Genomic DNA, 17,921 nt, shown 5'->3' on the forward strand with positions numbered 1-17,921 from the left:
CTCTAAAGGTACATGGTGATGGAAGGAAAAATATGAGATGGGAGGGAAAAGGAATTTTACATTCCCCCGAGAAACTTTGAATTCTCTCTCAAGAGAGAGAGAGAGAGAGAGAGAGAGAGAGAGAGAGAGAGAGAGAGAGAGAGAGAGAGAGAGAGAGAGAGAGAGAGAGAGAGAGAGAGAGAGAGAGAGAGAGAGAGAGAGAGAGAGAGAGAGAATGTAAAAGCATTAAAATATATATAATAAATATTTATAACATAAATATATATAATATATCTATAGATAGATAGATAGATAGATAGATAGATAGATAGATAGATAGATAGATAGATAGATAGATAGATAGATAGATAGATAGATAGATAGATAGATAGATAGATAGATAGATAGATAGATAGATTAGCCTACCTGATACTGGATAGCAAAACATGGAATTTGCAAAAAATAGATACATCTGATCCAGATTAATCTTTTTGAACAACTGGGCACTGAACGCAAGAAATAAAGTACCGGTAACTACTAAAAATCCTTCTTGGGCTTTTGTGTTTTTACCTCCAGTGCAGCAGGTGACGCTAATATAAATCAACATGCTAAATCCCGCGAAGTCACGTGACACAATATGCATTATTTTGAAACCGTAACGAAGGAAGAGTTAAACTTGTGTTATATGAAGTACGTTTAACTTAGTTCTTTTTGTGTGCACTACCGGCAACATATAAACAGTAAATAGTCGGTTTATTCCTCGACTCGTCCTGGTAAAATGCAGTAGATGCATTTTAGGAGTATGTAAGGAGAATGCCATTCAGCAAACCAGACACAGAATCAGTATTTCCGTGACTTACATGAAATCTAGATTATTGTTTTAACCAGTCGCTTATAAAGATGGCGAGTCCGCTGCTGGAGTATGAGACGGAGATGTTTCTGAATGTGTTCAGCGCAGACGGACTGCTGATCACAGCTGAGGGGCTCGGGGTCGACCGCATCCTCTTACACTTCATGAGGGTGTATTCAGAGGAGGGCAGTCTGGTGCTCTTATTAAACACAACCACTCCTGAACAGGTGGGGCAGGCGGATTTATCCTGTTATACTGTAGTAGATGATGGTTTGTTGACATTGAAAGCAGCAGTGTGATATGTTGTAGCAACTCATAATGTAATAACTGCACATAATGTAATACGTATTAGGTATTACATTATCATTGTAATAAAATGTAATAATGTTCTTAAAACGTAATAAAATCTTGCTCCTAATGTAATACAAATTTGTACATTATGAGAAATGTATTACATTATAAACTATAATATTTTCATTATTGTAATAGCTTTCAAAACATAAAAATATTATTATTATTAAACAATAAGATGTTTCTCAATCCTTTATGGGTAGATGGGCTGGCTGTTCGTGTTTCTGTCAGTTTCAGCACAGAGAGCACTGAACAAAGCATTAGTATTCCTTTACAGTACGTTTTAAAAATCTAAATCCAGTCTTAACCTGTCTACAAAATCCACCAGATACTACTAGTAGTTTTAAAGTTCAAAAGTTCCATTTATTTATTTATTTATCTGGATATATATATATATATATATATATATATATATATATATATATATATATATATATATATATATATATATATATATATATATATATATATATATATTAATGTACTGTAAAGGAATACCAATGCTTTGTTTTATAAATGTATAATAATAATAATAATAATGATTGCATGAATATTTAAATGTTGCATTTTGCAGCCAATTTAAGACTGGATTTAGATTTTTTTAAATGTACTGTAAGAGAATGCTTTTTTTTTTTTTTTTAAGCTATTAAAATAATGAAAATATGACGTTTTTGTTGAGTTTATAATGTAATAATTTTTTCATAATGTAAAATTACATTACATTACATTATTACATTATGAGCTCAAGATTTTATTACATTTTGAGACAATTACATTATGAACATTTTATTATAATAATAATTTAATACTTTTACATTGTGCAGTTTTTACATTACGAGTTGCTACATATGTCTTATGAATTTTACATTAGCTAATTCTTTTATAATTTATATGCATGCAGTTTTATATCTTCACAAGTTAACTGCAAAGATGTTCAAAGGTGATTAAATTAAATGGTTGTATTGAATGAAAGGTTAGAACTTCTACAATATACACCAATCATTTTCATTATATGCACTGCATTGTTATACTTAACCTATTACTTAACCCTATGAAATGAGTTTGTAGAACCTTTTTTTTTTTAGTCTAAAAAAAAGTTTGAATATGTTCGCACCATCTGTGCTCAGACCCTAAATATGATACAGTAGGCTTTATAGGGTTAAAGTGATTCAATTATAATGATGAAAGTCCAAGTGTGCATGGATGTGTGTGTTTGCCTGTTGAAGGAGTATTTTACGGAGCAGCTCCGTGCTGAAGGGGTGAGCCATCTTCCCCAGACTGTGACCAGTGATGTGCAGAGCGGTGAGAGATATAATGTATACACTAAAGGAGGAGTTCTCTTTGTGACCAGCCGCATCCTAGTTGTGGACTTCCTTACGGACAGAATTCCTTCTCACCTCATAACAGGTCAGAGGAAGGTTGTTGGGAAAATCAAGCTGTTTCCATTACAATTGAACAAGACATTTTTCAGTATGATATTATTGTGTATTTTCACAGGAATCTTGGTGTATCGCGCCCATACGATCATTGACTCTTGTCAGGAGGCTTTCATTCTAAGACTTTATCGTCAGAAAAACAAGACTGGGTTCATCAAGGCCTTTACGGACAAGGCCACATCCTTCTCTTCTGGCTTCTGTAAAGTCGAGCGAGTCATGAGAAACCTGTTTGTGAAGAAGCTTTTTCTTTGGCCAAGGTATGATGGCTTTAATTTTTCAAAGATAGTACTCGGAGTAGTTGAGTTTTGGAGGTGAATGTTTTATAAATCTTGTGTATTTGCAACATGATTTTATCTGCTAGATTCCAAGCATCAGTAAACACAACGCTGGACAAACACAAGCCGGATGTGGTGGAGCTGCATGTGTCTTTGACTCCAGCGATGAGAGCCATTCAGAGCTCTATTTTGGACATCATGAATGCCTGCTTGAAAGAGCTGAAGCGCTACAATCCCACTTTGGAAGCAGAAGACCTCTCTCTGGAGAACAGCCTGGGCACTTCCTTTGAGAAAGTGAGAAATCCTCATATTCACATATTCACTTTTTTCCCCTTATTTTTGACTCTACCTTTTCGATATTAAATTATTACTTTGGAAATTAATAGTGGTTTAAATAAATATTATATATTAGAATAATATGAAATAAATGAATGTTTTTATTAATTTTTTACAATAATAACACCCTGGGCACTTCCACAGAGAAAGTGAAAAATCATGATTGCTGGTTATGTTTTTCCATATGTAGACAATTCGTCATTACCTTGACCCACTGTGGCATCAGCTTGGGTCCAGGACCAAGTCTCTCGTTCAGGACATGAAGATTTTAAGAACTCTTCTTCTCTACCTCACTCAGTATGACTGTGTGACCTTCCTCAATCTGCTGGAGTCTTTGAGAACCAGTCAGAAAAGCTTTGGTAGTAATTCAGGTACAGTCAGATAATCTGTTGCTCTATTTGAACTCTTAATAGATGGAGCAAATCATAGTCCATAAAGTCACCCGATTTTTCTTGTTCTATTCTGAATCAGGTTGGTTATTCCTGGACTCAAGCACATCAATGTTTGTAAATGCTCGCAGCCGCGTGTATCGCATCCAGGAGTCAAAGAAGAAACTGAAAGTTGGAGAGACTGACCAGAAACAAAGTGCCCTAGGTACTATATGTTTGATGTGTAATGTTTCTTCTAAAAGGTGTTTACATAGTTACATTTTTAAACATACACATGCTAGTATCGTCTTTTCTGTTTGTGTATAAAACTAGCCCCTCCAAAAAGAGAGCTTGTGCTTGAGAAAAATCCAAAGTGGGAAGCATTAACAGAGGTGCTACAGGAGATTGAGAAAGAAAACAGCAGCTCTGAGCATGAACCAGGTAAAATAATTTAACAGTTAAGCGTTTCATGACTAGCATTCATATGCAAAACATCAAGGCCCTGTTTACACCTGCTATTGAGATGCTTTTTGTTACAGGTGTAAACGGGGTGAGCTTTTCCGCTTTCAACCACTTTCAGAGGATTTCGCCCAGATTGCTTTCTTAGTGTAGACGCTCATGTGGTCGAATGCATACTGACCTAATCCATAAACATTATGGGATGCAGGCTAGCCAGACGGTTTTAAACTTTGTCGGCTGAAGACCCAAGTTTTGGTTTGAACACTGTTCTCTCACCATTACTGATTTCTAACATGCACTCAAGTGTTCACTGTGGTTTTGCAGCTTAGTGTTAATTTTGTCACCTATTTTTAATTTAGTCTTAGTCTTAGTCTTGTGCCAAATGTCCTTGTTAGTTTTAGTCATATTCAGTCATTCACATATCTTTTTTTGTTAGTCAAGTTTTAGTCGACTAAGTCTCGTCATTTTAGTCTAGTTTTAGTCAAAAGACAACTCAAGGTATCTTAGTCAAGTTTAAGTCGACTAAAAGTCTCGTCATTTTAATCTAGTTTTAGTCAAAAGACAACTCAAGGTATCTTAGTCAAGTTTTAGTCGACAAAGTTTCGTCATTTTAGTCTAGTTTAGTCAAAAGACAACTCAAGGTATCTTAGTCAAGTTTTAGTCTACTAAAAGTCTCGTAATTTTAGTTTAGTTTTAGTCAAAAGACAAATCAAGGTATCTTAGTCAAGTTTTAGTCGACTAAAAGTCTCGTAATTTTTGTGTAGTTTTAGTCAAAAGACAACTCAAGGTATCTTAGTCAAGTTTTAGTCTACTAAAAGTCTCGTAATTTTAGTTTAGTTTTAGTCAAAAGACAAATCAAGGTATCTTAGTCAAGTTTTAGTCGACTAAAAGTCTCGTAATTTTTGTGTAGTTTTAGTCAAAAGACAACTCAAGGTATCTTAGTCAAGTTTTAGTCGACAAAGTTTCGTCATTTTAGTCTAGTTTTAGTCAAAAGACAACTCAAGGTATCTTAGTCAAGTTTTAGTCGACAAACTTTCGTCATTTTAGTCTAGTTTTAGTCAAAAGACAACTCAAGGTATCTTAGTCAAGTTTTAGTCTACTAAAAGTCTCGTAATTTTAGTTTAGTTTTAGTCAAAAGACAAATCAAGGTATCTTAGTCAAGTTTTAGTCGACTAAAAGTCTCGTAATTTTTGTGTAGTTTTAGTCAAAAGACAACTCAAGGTATCTTAGTCAAGTTTTAGTCGACTAAAAGTCTCTACATTTTAGTCTAGTCTTAGTCAAAAGACAACTCAAGGTATCTTAGTCAAGTTTTAGTCGACTAAAAGTCTTGTCATTTTATCTTTGTCAAGTTTTAATCGACTAAAAGTCTCGTCATTTTAGTGTAGTTTTAGTCAAAAGAAAACTCAATATATAGTGTGGCAAAACAAGTTACATAAAATATATATAGCCTGCATGTATGTGCCACAACACCATAGCCCACTGGTTGATTCACAGCGTAGATTCCTAAAATCAGCATTAGCTTATGAAACGTCAATTTAAGTTAACTTACCTGAATGTATGGGTGGCCTTTAGATATCGCTTAAGGTTGGTAGTGTTTTTGCCCGATATTTATTTGTCTGCAGTGCTTCCCATCAGTTATAATGACACATTCTGACTTTTTGTCAATATCATTGTACCTAAAATGCGACCAAATATCGAGCCACTTCCTTCTACCTAGCATGTCGTTGGCACTCGTCGCTAGGCGTAACAGCGGAATATTCTATCTCATGATGAAAAAGTAGAGACGATTGTAGATGAAAATGAAGAGAGATTTTATCTTAGTTTTTATTTTATGCAAAACATTTTAGTCTCGTCTTTATTCGTCAACAATAATGCATGTTAATTTAGTCTTAGTCAGCGTTTTTGGACATTGGTGCAGTCTCGTCATTGTCCTGTCTTAGTCATGGAAAAAAAGGTTGTTGACGAACATATTTAGTCTTGTCTCGTCTGACGAAATTAACACTATTGAAGCTTTTAGAGCAGAAATGAAAGCTGCTGCTCTCCGTACGTTTTTTTCAGTCATCTCATGGTCACGTTCATATGCAAGTTGTGTGAGCTTATTAAATTGAAAGATCAAAAGGTCTAAAAAAAAAAACCCATACATTTATTCCATAGACTCTCCCCTCAAAGAAATCAGGACAGAAGTGGTTGAAAGTGGACAAAAGAGAGAGGAATATATCTAGTCTCCCTCCTCTACTTGTGATCCGATTGACCAAAACGCATCTTGATACCAGGTGTAAACAGGGCCTAAGTTAAATTTGTTCTCTGTACATCAGGCCGTGTGTTGATATGTGCCAGTGACGACAGAACATGTGCTCAGCTGAAGGAATATATCCAAAAAGGAGCAGAACACCTACTGAATCGGCTTTATTCACGCACCATTGGGAAAGAAGATCCTCAGCCTGATCTACTGAAGCTTGACAAAGGCTGGCCCAAGAAGGACTGCGCTAAGAGCAAAGGGAAGAATGGGCAGGCGAAAAGACCCAGAGCCAACTCAAAGAGACCAACAAAGATCGAGAGACCGTCAAGAGTCTCTCAGATGGAGGGGCAGGAAGCTAGAGCTGAAAAGAACCTGACTGGGAACAGTGAAGATGAAGCAGGACTGGCTGAAGAGGTGGAGGAGGAAGAGGAAGAAGAAGAGATTCTTCTCAATCTCTCTTCGGATGACTACTATGGAATTCTTAAAGAGCCACTGACTGTCATTCACCCGCTGAAGGGTTGCAGCGACCCCTACAGTTTGACGCGGGTGTTGCATGAGGTTGACCCCATGTTTGTTGTTTTGTATGATGCTGAACTCAGTTTTGTGCGGCAACTGGAGATTTATAAAGCTAGCAGGCCAGGAAAACCTCTTCGGTGAGTATATTGGCATGGAGCTAATGCATATTCTAAGAAACACTTAGTAGTACTCGCATTACACTACTGTTCAAAAGTTTAGTCTCTGTAAGATTTTATTAACGTTTTTGAAAGGCTGCTCACGTAAGCTGCATTTATTTGATTAAAATACAGTAAAAACAGTAATGTGAAATATTTTTACAATTTAAAATAACTGTTTTCTATTTTTATATATTTTAAAATGTATTTTATTCTTGTGATGGCAAAGGTAAATATATAGCAGTCATTACTCTAGTCTTCAGAGTCACATGATCCTTCCGAAATCATTTTAATGCTGTTTTTGTGCTCCAGACACATTACTTATTATTATCAATGTTGAAAACGGATTTGCTGCTTATGTGCTGCTTATTATTTTTGTGGAAACTTAAACATTTTTTGGATTTTGATGAATAGAATGTTTAACAGAGCTATGTTTATTTGAAATACAAATATTTTGCAACATTATAAATGTCTTTTAATGTCACTGAGAATTAATTTTATATTCACTTGATGAATATAAATTAATAAATGCAAAACTTTTGAACGATATTGTATTCATTTATATACTTTTATATATATTAATAATTTAACTGATTTATTTATTTAAATAAATAATATAAAAATAGTATGTACTATTTATATAAATGTAAATAAGTATTTAACGTTTTTTACCCTCTTGTAGTGTGTATTTTCTTATATATGGAGGCTCAACAGAAGAACAGCGGTATCTTACAGTCTTGAGCAAAGAAAAACAAGCATTTGAGCACCTCATAAGGTTAGTAGAATATATCCTGTTTTCTGAGATATTGAGAGTTCAATACCATTCATATTTTTTGTGACGCCACTCATTTTAAAAGCAGTTTTTTTCTCTTTAAAATAGGGAAAAAGCCAGTATGGTTGTGCCAGAAGAGAGAGAAGGTAGAGAAGACACCAATCTAGATCTTGTACGCAGTCAGGAACCCGCCAGTGCCGCCACCAACACCCGCAAAGCAGGTAAACCTCCACCATTTAACCGAAAATATTCATGCAATACATTTTTGTCGGCTCACAATGTCTAATGTGCTGAAAAATAGCTATCTGTCTAAATAAATATATCTCAGCCATATTGGGTATCAGACAATAGTAGATAATATACTATACTTAATGTTGTTGTGGTAGCCAATAGTAGATAGTTCATTTGCAGAATTTTCTTTTTTTAATTTAGAATTTAAAGAGGTCATGAATTGAGGAATACAATTTTCCTTGATCTTTTGACATGTAAAAGGTCATTGTACTATAAAACGTCCAGTAAGTTTCAGAATTCTAAACTCCCTTGTTAGTCCAAAAAACTAATTTTGGATTTTGTCACATTATGACATAAGTGTGTCAAAAGACTGCCTCTGCAGAATCAGATCAACGCCTACTTCTATATCATTACATCTTTGGCCTGCCCTCTGACACGCTAGTGAGATGAGAAGAGTTTGTTTGTTCAGTACATTTCACTGTGGATTCTTTGGTAAATTAGCAATTTTGGCGCAGGCTTTGCAAACAGACTTTTACTGTAAGATATGGACCTGACAGTAATGCCACTACATGCAAGTTACCGTGTTAATTCTAATGACTCATGTACAGTTAGACGTCCTTTGTCTCAAAATCATTTATTGCTGTTTATGCGTCAGTAAATCAAGCCAGTGACTAAGCAATCAACTTCATATTGTTTCTCTTAGTAGCATGAATATGTTCTGCTATTTAAATTGTGATTAAATTATATACAGAAAGCGATCGAATATCCCTTTATAATCGCTGGAGCTGTCAATCACACAGCGTAAGTTTATCAGTGATTGAACTCTGGACTCTGACCAAACTCCAACTCCCGTTATAATGCACAATGAATCTTATTTACATTGTGTTTACACTGTTAGTTATGGAAAGCATTCGTTATAGGACAGAAATCAAGTTGCAATGATGAGATCACTGCATTCATGCGCTCAACAGACATCTGACATCGGCTACAATACCTATCATGCGACGGGAGTAGACCTAAATATAATACTATAATCAACACTTTTCACAATTAGTTAATCCCGACAGCTGTAATAGTGAAAACATAGTAAAAGTTTTCAAGGGAGTTCCACATGTAATACTTATTTCATATACAAAGATGTTAGCCAATCACAGCAGTGTCCGTTTACATTTAAGTCTCACAGCAGACACACGCCCCTTTCAACAGAGGCTAAAAAAAGGGTAGAAATTGTTTTAGAAATTGGTAGAACAGGGTAGAAATTGAAACAATTTTTTATGTAAAACTCATACTTATAAGTGAACCTCAGGAAACATTATAAAAAATTTTTTTTAAATGCAGTTCATGACCCCTTTAATTTAGACAAAATAGTCTAGAATTGTATTCTCAACCATTTATCGGTTATGGGCCATAACATTCATGTTATTATCAGTTTATTGGTCCCTGCCAGAATAACAATTTTGCATCTCTGTTATGCATGCTTGAATACCTTTTGCAAACTTTTTTTTTCTCTTTAATTAGGGGGTCGTGAAGAGGTTAAAGAGCCTCATCGAATCATAGTGGACATGAGAGAGTTCCGCAGTGAGCTCCCTTCCCTTCTGCATCGACGTGGTCTCGACATTGAACCGATCACCTTAGAGGTCGGCGACTACATATTGACTTCTGAGATCTGCGTAGAGCGCAAAAGTGTCAGTGACCTCATTGGTTCCCTGCAGAGTGGGCGTCTCTACACACAATGCCTCTCTATGTCTCGATTCTATCGTCGCCCCGTGCTGCTTATCGAGTTTGACCCCGCAAAGCCTTTCTCCCTTGTGGCCCGCAGTGACTTTCGTCAGGAGATCTCTGCCAGCGACATTACCTCCAAACTGACCCTCCTCACCCTCCATTTCCCTCGCTTGAGGCTGCTCTGGTGCCCGTCTCCCTTTGTGACAGCAGAGCTATTTCAGGAGCTCAAAAACGGCCGCCCAGAGCCTGACGCCGCCGCAGCTCAGGCCGTTACAGCAGAATCAGAGACCGTGACGGAGTCAGCAGACCTGTACAATCCCGGACCTTACGACTTCTTGCTTCGTATGCCTGGAGTCAGTGTAAAAAATTTCAAGAGCCTTATAAAGCACGCTTCCTGTCTGGCTGATCTTATAACATTTAGCCAGGAAAGGCTCAGTGAGATATTGAGTAGTAGCAGCAATGCCAGGCAGCTTTATGAATTTCTGCACAATTCCATGAATGTGGTGCCTGTTCAGAAGAACAAGTAGATCGTAAAAAGTATTTTGCGCTGTAATCTCAGGTTTGGTTATTGTGCCTTGTCAAAGGGGTTATATATTCATATTTGTTATGAAATTGTATATGAAGCAGTGAATTAATTATATTTCTGAATATTTAAATGCCTTATATGTTAGAATCAAACTTTTCAATTGTAATTTTGTAATGACTTGTGATGTAGCGTGTAGTTATAGATGTTATTGTAGATAACTAGACACTAGACATGCTTTTTTAAACATTGGCTGGAGGCATTTCCACTTATTTCCACTCTTGGAAAATGGTTTTAGCATGATTAAAATAAAGTATTTCTGCAATTATTTCTGTGTATTCAACATGTAACTTGGGTATAGTCCAGTTCTGCCATTTACTCACCCTTGATGTTGTTCCAGAACTACATCTTTCTTTGATATCTTTCATACCACTCACTCTCTTTTTCCATACAAATGAAGTTTAATAATTTTGGGGGTTAACTGTACCTTTAACTAATATTATGTAAATTAACATATTTGTATTATAATGAATTCATATACATTAAAAAAAGTATGTAAATATATATATGTGTGTATGGGTAGTTGACAAGTAAGCAGTAAAAATGCTTTTTTGTAAAACACCACTTTTGAAGAAAGGTGTGACATAGATAGAAATATATATATATATATATATATATATATATATATATATATATATATATATATATATATATATATATATATATATATATATATATATATATATATATATATTTCTATCTATATATATGGGTGTCGCGCCAAATGATAACATATAGTGGTTCCAAAAAAGTAAAATATTTGAACAATTCTGAGAAAATCTTACCATGTGTCATGGGCTTCACAGTAACATGACCTTGAATGGGGTCCTTCAACTAATTAAACTTGTCAGTGGAATTGCTCGATTTAAAATCAGTTTTCAGTGACAAAATGTTTTAAGTTACTATGCTTTTAAAAATATATCGATGAAAAAAAAAAGATTTGTCATTTACTAAAATACCGTAGACACTTTTAAAATTATGCCTGAGGTATTTATTAACATTTGTGTGCTTTTCTTTTTAATTTATAAAAGTTGTAATTTATTGAACCATGCTTGAGATCCTAGGACAATTTTGAGGTTTGGCTCAAAAATTTAATTATTATAATGAATATATAAAAAAAATTATTATAACTAAAATAAATACAAAGCTGTTTTTGTATATTTTTTGCTTCTTTTAACCATTTACTGCATTTTAAATGATGACATTATGACAATACTAATGATATTCTTTTTTTTTATCTTGTGTGACTGTGAAAATGGCGTGTCACGTCAACAACCTACATTCAAACCAAAAATTATTTAGACACCAGATATATTTTTTACTAGTGGGTGCAGTACACTATAGTTCATTTATGTAAGTGAGGATAGCAAAATAAAGTAAACTGTGACATATTATTCAGACACTTTGACCTGACCATGTTTTGCTTAAGTGTTTTTTCTTTAATTGCTAATGTGACCATTTACACCACAGACTGAACAAAATTAAGCATTGCTTGGTTGTATTGGTTGACCTAAATTGGTATTATCTAATTGTGTACATACATTTTACAGCTGACCTTTCAATCAAAGTTATCAGACATTATCAAGATGAATTTGTTCTGACAGTTTAACTCTGAGTTCTTGTCATATTTTATTACCATTTTCTAAACTATAGCGAATAAACTGTGAAAATGTGAGAAATGTTTGAAGGTGTCTGAATAAATCTTGGTTTGAGTGTTCAAACAGTGTAAAATACAAAAAGGCAGGAACAACGATAGCGCCCCCTGATGGCGACTGGCCTCTTATACCTCTGTTTGCGTCACTGGACGAACACACCAGCAGCGGCCATCTTACTTCCTCCAAAAAAAAAAAAAAAACTTCAGTCCCAAAGAAAAACACAATCAATCCCTGGATACATGGGTGACCACATCAAGGACAGTAATGGGGCATTAAATCAAGGGGCTACGACAAGCAAGCTAGACGCAGCTATAGGGAACAGGGTAAGAAGCGACATCATATGACAGACAGTAAATGATTTAATGTGTAGCGCTGGAGTTTTCGCGCTAGCCTGTTTGCTGATGTGAGGATTGAGTCCCTGACACATGATTGTCATGTCGTGATATACACGCTAAAATAAAAACATTAACGCGATAACGGTTACATAGTCTTGGCTGCGCTTTAAATTATTTGTATACCGCGAAATATCGAATAGTTATTGTTGGCTAGTAGCATGCTAACTTACAGTATTGTCTGTAAACATTGAGTTGTGATGTGTGTGGACCAATACTGCTGTTTCACTTGATGTTTATGGTAAGACAGTGGGGTTTACATGTTGAGCACTTAGACTGCAGGCCCAGGAGGAAGGGTGTGTTGACGATTTAATCATCTGCATGTCAGAAAGGTTAAACACACTGCAAGTTTTTGCATCCTCTTTGACTCTCTCCCTTCGAAACTCCCGAATGAGCAGCGTAAACAACAACCGAATAGATCTGCAGTCTTCAGACCACTCGAGTCACACACTGGTGTAACTTTATATGAAGCTCTATGGACACTAGACTCCTGCCATTCTCCACTTCGTGTCATCGCAAAGTGATGAATGTATGAAATCAAATCCTGTGGTGCTGCTGGGATGCGAGATTTATGGGATGTGTTTGTGATTTGAAATGAGTTGTCGGCAACCAAATCAATATTTCACCAGCTAAAAATGTTTCTGTTATGCAAATGTTGTTTTTAATCCTTATGTGTTTAATCAATTACTAACATTTAAACTAAAATGAAAATATAAAAATAAAAGCTAATTCAAAATATTAATTAGTAGTATATAAATAATACTAAAACAGCACTGATTTAGCTGCAGTTCAGCTTTTACGTTGGCTGCCTTGTTAACTTAATTTACTTTTGTTTTAAATGTTTTAATAGTTTGTGATTTTAGAAAGGGTTACACCATGTTTTTTATAAATCTCACTTGACTTTGGGATGTGCGCTGTGGCAACTGAATGCATATTTACATTAGTGCTGTCAAACCGATAAATCACGATTAATCGCATCCCAAATAAAAGTTTGTGCTTACATAATATAGGGTGATTTCAGGGTGATTTGGGACACTTTTTGCCATTGAGACTTGAAAAAAGTGTCCCAATCACCTCACTATATGTGTGTGTACTGTGTATAATTATGTATATTTGAATACACACTCATTCATGTATTTAAGGAATATTTGCATGGATATGCTGTATTTAGGTTATATAATTTATATTATAACTAGTATATTTGTAGTTCCAGTCCCTGCATTGTAAATCATAAGTTAGGCTCGTGAAGAGTGAACGAAAGTGCGTGACTTCGTTCAGACGCAGCATTAACAAGTCAAATAATGGATTTACTGCATCATCATAAGTAGTAGATTTTAGAAGGCAGGCAGCAAATGATGATTGAAAATGGTTTGTTGTAGCTTGATGGATAGAATTAAAAGAGTGCATGTAAAGGGATAAGCAAGTTGACATTGTAATTATAAGGTGGCTCATATTTATACTGTATATAGTTTATATTTTGCTGTTGTTGTTATTTATCAGAACTTCTAGAACTTAACTGAATATTTTTTTTCCAGTCTTGCTCAAAGTTATATTTATAAAGCTTACCACATCTATTAATACTGGTAACTTAGATTTTTTGTTTTTGTTATTGTGTTTTCGTCCAAACGACTTTAAGTTTCATATCTTAAGTTTGTATTTTTATACATTTTATTTATCAGAACTTTAATATATTTTTATGTACCTCTGTTCTGTTGTGACAATAAAACAAGTTTATTTTTAAACTGCATTATCATGTTATTTTAGAGAGGCTGAGGGATCATGAATAACTACTTATAACTAATGTATTAGGGAAATCTGTTTAAGTGTTTTTTACGCGTTTCTGTTATTTTATTTATTTATTTTTAATATATATCGGCTGATATATCGGAATATCGGATTTTTAAGTGACCAAATATTTGTATCGGTATCGGCCTTAAAAATCCTTTATCGGTCGGGCTCTACTAGTTATAAATACAGTTATCATTACTTTATTTAGGCAGAATAAGTTTGTTGTGATTTCCAAGGCGCATTAATGTTAGCGGTCTCCCACTGATAGCCATGGCATTAGCTAGCTTTGTGGTTAGCGTCTATGATAAGTTATAATTTAGAAATATGTATACTTTTTCAAAATAACGGGCAGGGGAGAGATGATACGTCTCATGCTGTCAAACTGTCAGACTATTAAAGAAATACATCTTATTCAGTCACATTGTCCGAGTTAAACTTAGTCAGTCAACTGTAACCTAGCGTAATTACCAGCTCTCTTGGCTTACATGTAACAGCAAAACTGGACTTGGCAGTTACAAATTGTCATGTTATTTGAGTTAAGAGAACTGATGGGGATGTTCTTTTAATTGTTATTCAATTCAAGCAATGTATGGCTCGTTGCCAACTTATGCACTTCAAGGATGATCTGTGTTGTGAATGCAACGCTCACAGCGCTGAAGCTCAGCATGACTCTGCTGGATCAGCTGGTGGTGTTGCCAGCCGGCACGTTGTAGGGTGCCCTCTGGTGGACAAACTATGAAACGCCAACACTCAATGTGTTTGAGCGGTGTTTCGTCCGTTTTTTTTTTGTTTTTTTTTTAAATATTCATTTATCGGCCATCATAAATGCCGATACCGATAGTTTGGAAAAAGCCTAATATCGGCCGATAATATCGGCCCACCGATATATCGGTCGGGCTCTACTTCAAAGGTATTAAAATATATGCCTATAACGGTTGAGTTTCTAAGCTACTTTAGTGACTTTACTTTAGTCACAGGACAGCGTTGACACTCGGGGTGGTGAAAAAAATCGATTATCGATTAATCGCGAGTATGTTATGGACGAGTATGAATCGATAATTAAATTTTCAAAAATCTATTTTTTTATTTTTCTAAACCTGACACTACCACCGTGTGTGTGTGTGTGTGTGTGTGTTCATTAGATGAATGTAAATCTGTCATTAATGCGGAGATGATTCTGAGGGAACACTCTAGAAATCCTCCCGCCTCGCCTCCTCTGGAGCTCAGGCACATTAGCATTAGCGCGTTAGCACGGCTCAGATTCGCGCACAAACACCGAATAAACGCCTTCAATCCGCAGATTTATGAGCGCTTCAGATGAGCGAGCGCGACACATCGACGCGCACATTCGCGGGAATAAAGGCGATCCTGAGGACGCGATGAGCGGATCACACACACACACACAGCCGGACTGAAGCTGGAAACACACCGCCGCTCCGCTGCACCGACCCGCGGCTCCCGCTCACGGAACCGAACGGGCCTCGACACTCCTCCGACACGAACCCGTTTTTCTTCTGTCGTTTTTTCCCCTTTTGTCTTTCTCACGTCAGGAAACGAACGAGAGGAGCTCGAGCGGTCCACGCGCTCCCGTCCCCCTCACTCGCGCACCGCATCCATCACTATTGACATTTTGTCACTGTGTTCTACAGTACAGTATATAAGCTGAAGCTACAGTAAGTTGTTCAAAAATGTACATTTTGTCTTCTTAATGATTAAATTGGACAATTTTCTTCTAGAAAGACAAGGTGTTTAGGTGGAGAAAAAACTTCTTCTTTACCTTGACATGTTTCGACTGCAACCTGCAGTCTTCCTCCACCTGAACACGTTGTCTTTCTAGAAGAAAATTGTCCAATTTTTACAGTATGTTGGTTCTGATCTACTTCCTAAAGGAAATAAGCCTTTCATTAATTTGTTATTGTTTAGTTCAACTTGATGAGTCACAACACAATGTGATGTATTCATTTCTGTGTAACTACACGACACTACACGACAAGTGCTTTGAGTTGTTGTTACTCAATAAAAGAGTTAAGTAATTCAGTTGCTGACTTTTTTTTTATACTGCAATCACTTTGTAGTGTATTTTCGTTTACTTTTGTTCAATGGAAAATCAATAATCGCTAATCGAGAATCGTTAATAATCGAAAATCGACTGTAATCGAATCGGGACTTCAATAATCGTAATCGAATCGAGAAATCAGACAGATTAACCACCCATAGTTGACTCTGCGTTTCTGCGCTCCTCTCTGGTGTGATCTTCACGTGATGTGCAAGCTTCTGTCTGAGTGTTCGTTTGTCACAATATATCAGGCATTAGTTCAACATAATACACATCTAATGCTGATGCTCTAAAATCGCTTTAATGTTCAAACTGGCAGGCTTTAAAACACCTACACATGACAAAGCTTTGTGAGGACGCAGGTGAAAGAGGTCTGCCTTCAGGGCGCGTGCGCGTTGACAGAGACGCGACACACTCAGCTCTCTGTGTCACAGAAAAAAGCTGAGCACTGAACAGAGTTTTCCCGTATTGTTGTTTTTGAATAGTGCTAGGGCTGTCAACGAATATTCTAAATTCGAATATATTAGGGCTGTAATCTCCCAGTCGATTAGTCGATTATTGGTCGATACGTTCTGGCTCGACCAAAATTCTGATTGGTCGATTTTTTGCCGCGTTCATTTAATCAGTTTTGCTGCGTTCATTTAATCAGTTTTGCCGCGCCGCGTTCATTTCGTCAGGTGGAAAGCACTAATTGCTAATGGGGGTGTTTTGAGAGCACCCCTGTTTCACAGGTAACAGTCTGCCTTCAGAACACCCCCATTGTTTTCACTTCTTTTGGATTAGCCCAACCCACTGGCGAAGAGAAGTCTCTCACTGGTCCTTTGTGTTTCATTCCCCGCTGGCTCAAACGTACACCCAAAGTGGTAAACTTGAGGAACGCCCATCAACATACACATGAGGGGAAGCGTCACAACACCGCGCTATTAGTGGATCTGTACTGTCAGTTTTGCCGCGTTCATTTCATCAGTTTTGCCGAGCCACGTTAATTTCATTAGTTTTGCCGCGCCGCGTTCATTTCATCAGGTGGAAAGCACTAATTGCTAATGGGGGTGTTTTCAGAGCACCCCTGTTTCACAGGTAACAGTCTGCCTTCAGAACACCCCCATTGTTTCACTTATTTTGGATTAGCCCAACCCGCTGGCGAGAGAGACAGATTGAAGAAGGCTAGTTTTCTTGTATATTATTTATTTAATTGTGAGAGCGTTTTTTCTGCTCTTGATCTGGCTTGTTTAATAAATATTCCTTTTTTTATTAAAGAGGACGTGCCTTTTGTGTTTAAGAGTAAAAGCTTTAAGTTAATAGTCTATTCGTGTCTCAGCCGCGAAGCTGAGCTCATATGTTTGAGCTGCACAGAGCGGCTGAAATGAGTGTCTGTCAGTTATTATAATACATATGACAAAAACAATTGTCTAAATTATGTTGCATATTCCTCAAAAGTTCTTGTGATGATATCTAGTTGACAACACATAGTGCCATATTTTCGGAAGTCATAGTCTATGATATTGCGCAGGTGCATGCGATGCGACGCTGTCAGCCGACAGACTCGTGTGTCAGACTCATTTCAGTGCAAAATAATCAGCTCAAAAACTATTTAATATACAGCAAATAGCCTACTAGTTTTTTATGTTTATTTATAATTAATTTAGGGAGACAACAAGGCTACCAAGTACTGCGCACAGTGTGCAGCTTATTCATTTAAGTTTTTTTTTTCCTAACGTTATTTTAGTCGATTTTTAGTCGAAAATTTCAGGACTTCAG

General features: G+C 36.2%; 2 protein-coding genes across 2 annotated transcripts in view; both read left to right on the forward strand.

The window, feature by feature from the left end:
* The first annotated feature begins 604 nt into the window (after positions 1 to 604).
* On the forward strand, positions 605 to 10,769 carry ercc4 (excision repair cross-complementation group 4). The gene is made up of 11 exons (XM_079801157.1): positions 605 to 1,056; positions 2,407 to 2,587; positions 2,678 to 2,873; positions 2,978 to 3,185; positions 3,418 to 3,598; positions 3,699 to 3,821; positions 3,929 to 4,036; positions 6,370 to 6,946; positions 7,647 to 7,739; positions 7,845 to 7,957; positions 9,486 to 10,769. The coding sequence occupies exons 1-11, from the start codon at positions 880 to 882 to the stop codon at positions 10,214 to 10,216; spliced, it is 2,688 nt and encodes an 895-aa protein (XP_079657283.1). The 5' UTR covers positions 605 to 879; the 3' UTR covers positions 10,217 to 10,769.
* A 1,293-nt stretch (positions 10,770 to 12,062) lies between these two features.
* Positions 12,063 to 17,921, forward strand: part of mrtfba (myocardin related transcription factor Ba) — a 54,828-nt gene continuing 48,969 nt past the window's right edge. The window contains exon 1 of the mRNA XM_079845795.1: positions 12,063 to 12,250. The gene's annotated coding sequence lies outside the window, so the exon portion shown is untranslated. The remainder of the gene's footprint in view (positions 12,251 to 17,921) is intronic.

The sequence above is a fragment of the Gobio gobio genome, assembly GCF_949357685.1.
Source record: "Gobio gobio genome assembly, chromosome: 20".
NCBI classification, from domain to species: Eukaryota; Metazoa; Chordata; class Actinopteri; order Cypriniformes; family Gobionidae; genus Gobio; species Gobio gobio.